Source organism: Nematolebias whitei, chromosome 14, assembly GCF_014905685.2.
Source record: "Nematolebias whitei isolate Nwh7 chromosome 14, NemWhi1, whole genome shotgun sequence".
Taxonomy (NCBI): domain Eukaryota; kingdom Metazoa; phylum Chordata; class Actinopteri; order Cyprinodontiformes; family Rivulidae; genus Nematolebias; species Nematolebias whitei.
Window position 1 is genome coordinate 7,837,779 of NC_056511.1, and position 6,000 is coordinate 7,843,778.

Genomic DNA, 6,000 nt, shown 5'->3' on the forward strand with positions numbered 1-6,000 from the left:
CCAGGGCTGTCTCATGTCACTGACCCTTTTTGTTGTGTTTGCGGGCAGGTGGGCACTTTTCTATCTAATCAAGCCCCTCAAAGAGCTTTACAACACAATCTGTGCCATCGTTTACCTCCACACATACACACACATTCATACAGCACTCGTACATCTCTATAAATCTAATTGAAGAAACCATTCTAAAGAGACTAATCAGTGCCTTATCACATTCATACACCGATGGGACACACATCAGAGGCAATGAGGGGTTCAGTCTTGCCAAGGGACACTTCACCATGTGACTGCTGGTGGAATTGAACCCCCAGCTTTCCCTTTGGAGGATGACTGCTCTAACCACTCAGCCACAGCTGCCCCAGGTGTAGTCATGGTGAGGACAGTGTCAGATTTGGGAAGCACACTCTCATCTCTGCATTTTGAAAATGATGCAGTTCTGTTGGTGTCTTCAGGCTCTAACAAGTAAAATATGAAAATTTCCATCTGGGTTGGGAGTGAGTCTTTCCACGAAGTTGAGAACTTCAAGCATCTGGGAGTCTTGTTCAGTAAGGGATCATAGGATAGAGCAAGAGACTGATCAACGAATTGGGGACAAGTGTGCAATAGTTAAGGTGTTGCTTTGGCCTAACATGATAAAGGAGCTGAGCTGAAATGCAAATACCTTGATTGATTGGTTCATCTATATTCCAGCCCTCTCCTAGGGTCACAAGTGTGGATCATGACCAGAAGAATGAGACTCCAGGTACAAGCGACTGAAGTGAGCTTCCTCCATGGGGTTTCAGGGCTTATCCTTAGAGATAAGCTGAAAAGCGCCATCATCCAGGGAGCTCAGCGTAGAGTTGTTGCTCCGCTACATGTGGTTTGGCCATCTGATTAAGTTGCCTCCTGGAAGGCACGTTCCACTGGGAAGAGACCCCGGGGCACACCCAAAACTCACTGGAAGGATTTACTGGTAATATCCTCTCTGGCCTGATAACTTCTTAGAACCCCCTGGAACAGCTGGAGTGTGTCACAGTGGGGAAGGATGTTTGGGTTTCCCTCGAGGACCTGTTGTCTTTGCAAATGGCGATAAATATAATCTGGTGTGTCTTCAATTGAGCCGTAATCTTCAGTGTTTTATGATATTTTGTCACAATGGTTTCCTGTGAATGCAGCATCATTGATGTGACGAGGTGCGTAATACAAACAAAATGTGTATAACTTCTAATAATAAAGAAGGTGTTTCTATTCAAATGTTTATAAAATAAAAAATAAAAAAACTGAACCAGGATGGAGCTAAACTGCCGTTTAGATTTCCTGGTCCTTTAAAATCATGGTTCATAAATATTAATGCAGAGGAATGTGACCATTTCATAAGAATTCTGTTTTTCTTTCTCTGATCAAACGCTGTGTTTTCCTTCAAATGTAAGAAAGTGCATCTTTGATTCGTGCCCGGTGTGTGGGAGGAAGGTTAGATAAACAGACTCACACAGCGGGGGGAGGAACAGAAGCAAAACAATGAGCACAAGCTAAAAGAGCTCCCTGCCACCATTTGTGTTTTTCAGGTAAATGAGACTGAAGTGATGTTCTCGCTGACACAATTAACTCGTTGCTTTGATTAACCAGCTAAGACGACGAGCACTGTTGTGTTTTTGTATCGACTGAACTGTTTCTAGAAGTGATTAAAACGGGAACAGCCTCATGTTCCTGCATTACGGCTGATAAAACAAACTTCACACCCAACATTTTATCTCATCATGTTTGGCCTACTGGAAGTTTTGGTAAAGTTTAGGAATATTAAATGTTTAGAAAAAAAAAGTCATTTCTGTAAACCCAGTCAACCGCTATGTCTTTAGCTGCTTAACCCCGAGAGGTCATACTGCAATAAAGTTGCAGAAGTGTGGATAATCGAACAATGCAGATATGTTCAGTGTGAACTTTGCTTCTACAGATTACTTGTTTGTGAACTATAAAATATGCTGGAAGCAAAATAAACAATGCACAAGCATCATATGTTTATTTTTCCTATTTCAGGCACAAAACATAATGTTAGTGATTCATATTGCCCGAGGTATAAGGAGGTAAACATTGAGCATGGAGAGGGAGACTTGGAAAACAATTTAAAAAGCCTGAATCTGAACAAAGAGCAACATGTTCTGCTAAACCTGGCTAATTAGAGCTGTGACACAATAATTGAGCAGGACAAGAATAAACACACAGCAGGTCATTAAATGTTTAGGGATATGAGCTGCTCTTATTAAAGCAGACTTGGTGAGAACTACATATGCATTTGCAGATTGTCAGCCTCGCTCTGTTAATTTGGCTGCAAACCTGTGGGCTCACATTAAAACAGTTTCCTAAACATGCAAATAAATTGCAGGACATTAATGAATAACTTTAAAATGGTAACATTTACTTTGACTTCATGATGCATTTAGCTGTATTTGCAGACATTAACCAGTTTTAAAATGACCTGATCGTTCATTCTCTCTTTCCACAAATGTATACACAATTTATCCCAATACTTTTTTAGCTTAACTTGCTGACTGACAAAGTCCTACATATTTTGTCTCAACAGAGAGGCTACACCAATATCTAATGTTATTACTGAATGCAAAATGGACCAATAACTTGAAGGCCTAGCTCTCCAGGAGGAATACATATCTCCAGGCGTCTTTTATACCAGTTTTAAGCTAAGGTCGTCTTACGTTAAGAAACGAAGTTACGGCCCTTTTGAGCAAATGTTGACAGAACTTTCAATAAAAAGAAACTGTCCAGAGGACCTGACTTCACTTTGTTGGGTTGACAGTACTGTATTGCACAACTTCAACCAATTGTGTCAGATCTTGGACAATCCAGATGCAGGAAGAGGGTCACCTGCATCACGAAGGACCCCACACACCCAGCACACACACGTTTTGCTCCGCTCCCCTCAGGCAGAAGGCTGAGGAGCATTAAGTGCAGAACCACCAGGCTGAGGAACAGCTTCTACCCTGAGGCCGTTAGACTCATGAATCTCTAACCAGGAAAAGTCACTGTAATGCCACTTGGTTGTTGGTATGTGCTGCTGACTATCCATGATGCTGATCTCATGCTGCTGATTATCCATGTCCATGCTGAATATCCAGACTCATGTTTGTGCTGCTGTTGTTTTGGCGTGTTGTTTTGGTACTATTAGTGCTTAGTGTATTCTTAGTCTTGTGCATTCTTAGTTTAGTGAATGTAGTATATTCTTATTTCATGACTCGGATCTTATTAATGCTTTTCTTTACAATTTGTATTTTTGTTGGATGTACTGGGACCCTGTGTAGATAGTTTCGTTCCACCTCATGTACCACATGTGATGTGAATGACAGTAAAAATCATTGAATCCTTGAATCACTTGAGTGCCCAGAGTACTTGTGAATGACACAACTGCTACCACATCAAACTTTAGCTCATTATCAGTAAAACTGACTGAGCTATAGCATGCTTGTGTTTGCTTAGGCCAATGAAATGTGGCAGCCAATTTGAATTGGGTTGACTCTAAAAAAAGTTAATTTGTTGTAGATGTATGTATAATGATTACTTTTAGTGGTGTCCCAATATCAATGCTCTTATGACTTAAGACTTTCTTTTTTGATAAATCCTATAGTAAGGTTTGGGTTGGGTTTCCTGAGCTATCCCTTAGTTATGCTGCTATAGGCTTAGACTGCTGGAGGATAAACTGACCACATTTCTTTATTATGCTACTGTCTTTACTTACTCTGCTCAATCTGTTTTGTATTTGTATTTTTTTCTATCCTTGACGTGTTTTTGTTTTTCAGGTACACCTGGACCTGTATGATTGTGCAGCTACCCATCCAGGCTGTCACATTGTAATGTTTGCAGATGATACAGCGGTGGTGAATAAAGAGTAAAGAGTAAAGAGAATAACCTTCACATCAATGTGAAGAAGACAAAGGAGATGATTGTGGACTTCAGAAGGAACAAAAACATCTACACCCCCCTGAACATAAGAGGATCTGCGGTGGAAGTGGTCTCCAGCTACAAGTACTTGGGTGTACACCTGAATGACAACCTCAGCTGGAGCAACAACACCACCAGCCTGATCAAGAAAGCTCATCAGAGACTCTACTTCCTCAGACGGCTGAGGCGAGCTGGTCTGGGAAGCTCAGTCCTCACCTCCTTCTACGGATGTGCAGTGGAGAGCATCCTGTGCTCGAGCATCACCATATGGCATGGAGGCTGCACAGCTGCAGAAAGAAAAGCTTTGCAGAGAGTGGTGAAGGCTGCACAGAAGTCTGTCAGAATCAGCCTCCCCACCATCACAGACATCTACACCTCCAGATGCAGGAAAAGGGCTACCTGCATCATGAAGGACCCCACTCACCCAGCACACACACTTTTTGCCCCACTCCCCTCAGGAAGGAGGTTGAGGAGCATTAAGTGTAGAACCACTAGACTGAGGAACAGCTTCTACCCTGAGGCTGTTAGACTCATGAATCTCGAACTAGAATAATCACTGTGAAAAACCATATCATGTTGCTGCTGATCTGTTTCATGTTGCTGCTGATCTGTTTCAATGTTGATGTGTTCATGCGTGCACATCTGCTCACAGACTCATGTTCATGTTTGTGCTGATGTTCAATGTTTTATGTTATGAGTGCTTAGTGTATATTTAGTTGATGTTTTTCTTAGTTCATATCTTAGATGTTATTACTGTTTTTCTTAGACATTTTATTGTTGGATGTAACTGGGACCTTGTGTACATAATTTCGCTCCACCACATGTACCACATGAGGTGCGAATGACAATAATGAAACTCTGACTCTGACTGACTCTGACCTACACCTGGACCTGCCATTCTGTGTTCCTTTGTTTCTTCTTCCTGTCCTCTCAAACCCAGCCGGTCAAAGCAGATGGCTGCTTGTTCTGAGCCCGGTTCTGCTGGAGGTTTCTTCCTGTTAAAAGGGGGTTTTTCCTTTCCACTGTTGCCACTGTGCTTGCTCAGGTGGGAGACTGCGATGAAGTGAAGATTCAACGAGTCTGCTGCTTCTTTAGATAAAGAACTTTACTAATTGGCTTTTCTATGTATGTGACTGTTCCTGTAAAGTGCCCTGAGACAACTTTGTTGTGAACTGGCGCTATATAAATAAAATGAATTGAATTATGAAGTACTCGACTCGTTTTCATAAAAGCACACGATACTACAAACCAATCCCAATTTTATGCTTGGTGACATCATTTCCTCTTCTAAAAACTAAAACACGTTCATAGTTTAGAAGCATTTTAAGATAAAAAACAGGTTAAGACAACAGACTGTATGTGTTCCTAATAAAATTAATGTGTTTCTAAAGCCACTGTGTAATGTTTAAGTACTAACTTTATAACTGCTCAGTAATGGTACTCATGTTGGCAAGTACTCCAACTAAAGTAGATATATTTGTACTCATGTTGGCAAGTACTCCAACTAAAGTAGATATATTTGTACTTGTTCTTAAAAAAAATAGCACTGGGACACCCCTAATTACTCTGTGAACGTTTCATTAAAACCCAGCCAGTGGTTCATTAAATGTTCTGCAAACAGACAAAGGAACACATGCACAGACACAGGCAAAAAAACATTATCGCCCATCTATCTCCTTTTCACAGTGGGTGATGATAAAGGCATTACAATTCATAACACTCACGTCTCATGTCTCTGAAGTAAATGGTTTGTCTGTTGGGGTTGAGCAGTTGGATAACAGAGTCGTCATTGTTCTTCACCCGACAGCTGATGATCGCCGTCTCTCCCTCCACCACAGCCACGTTGTCTGTCACCAAGTTTTGACTCACCACTGGACGACAGAAAAGACAAGGGTGCTTACATTAACGATGGCATTATAAAAATGCAGCAACATGGCCGTTTAGGTTCAATTAAAAGCTTCTTCTCAACACAGTTAACCAAAGATAGCAGCATGGTGAAAATAAAATCATGGATCAAGCACACTAGAAGAAAAAAATCTGAATTTGTAGGTGAGGTTTTATAGAACAATTCAACAG

General features: G+C 41.2%; 1 protein-coding gene across 1 annotated transcript in view; it reads right to left on the minus strand.

Annotated features, from left to right (window-relative positions):
* cadm1a (cell adhesion molecule 1a) overlaps positions 1-6,000 on the minus strand; it is a 586,018-nt gene that overhangs the window by 146,702 nt on the left and 433,316 nt on the right. The window contains exon 3 of the mRNA XM_037687810.1: positions 5,649-5,795. Coding sequence (XP_037543738.1) covers positions 5,649-5,795 — 147 coding nt within the window. The remainder of the gene's footprint in view (positions 1-5,648; positions 5,796-6,000) is intronic.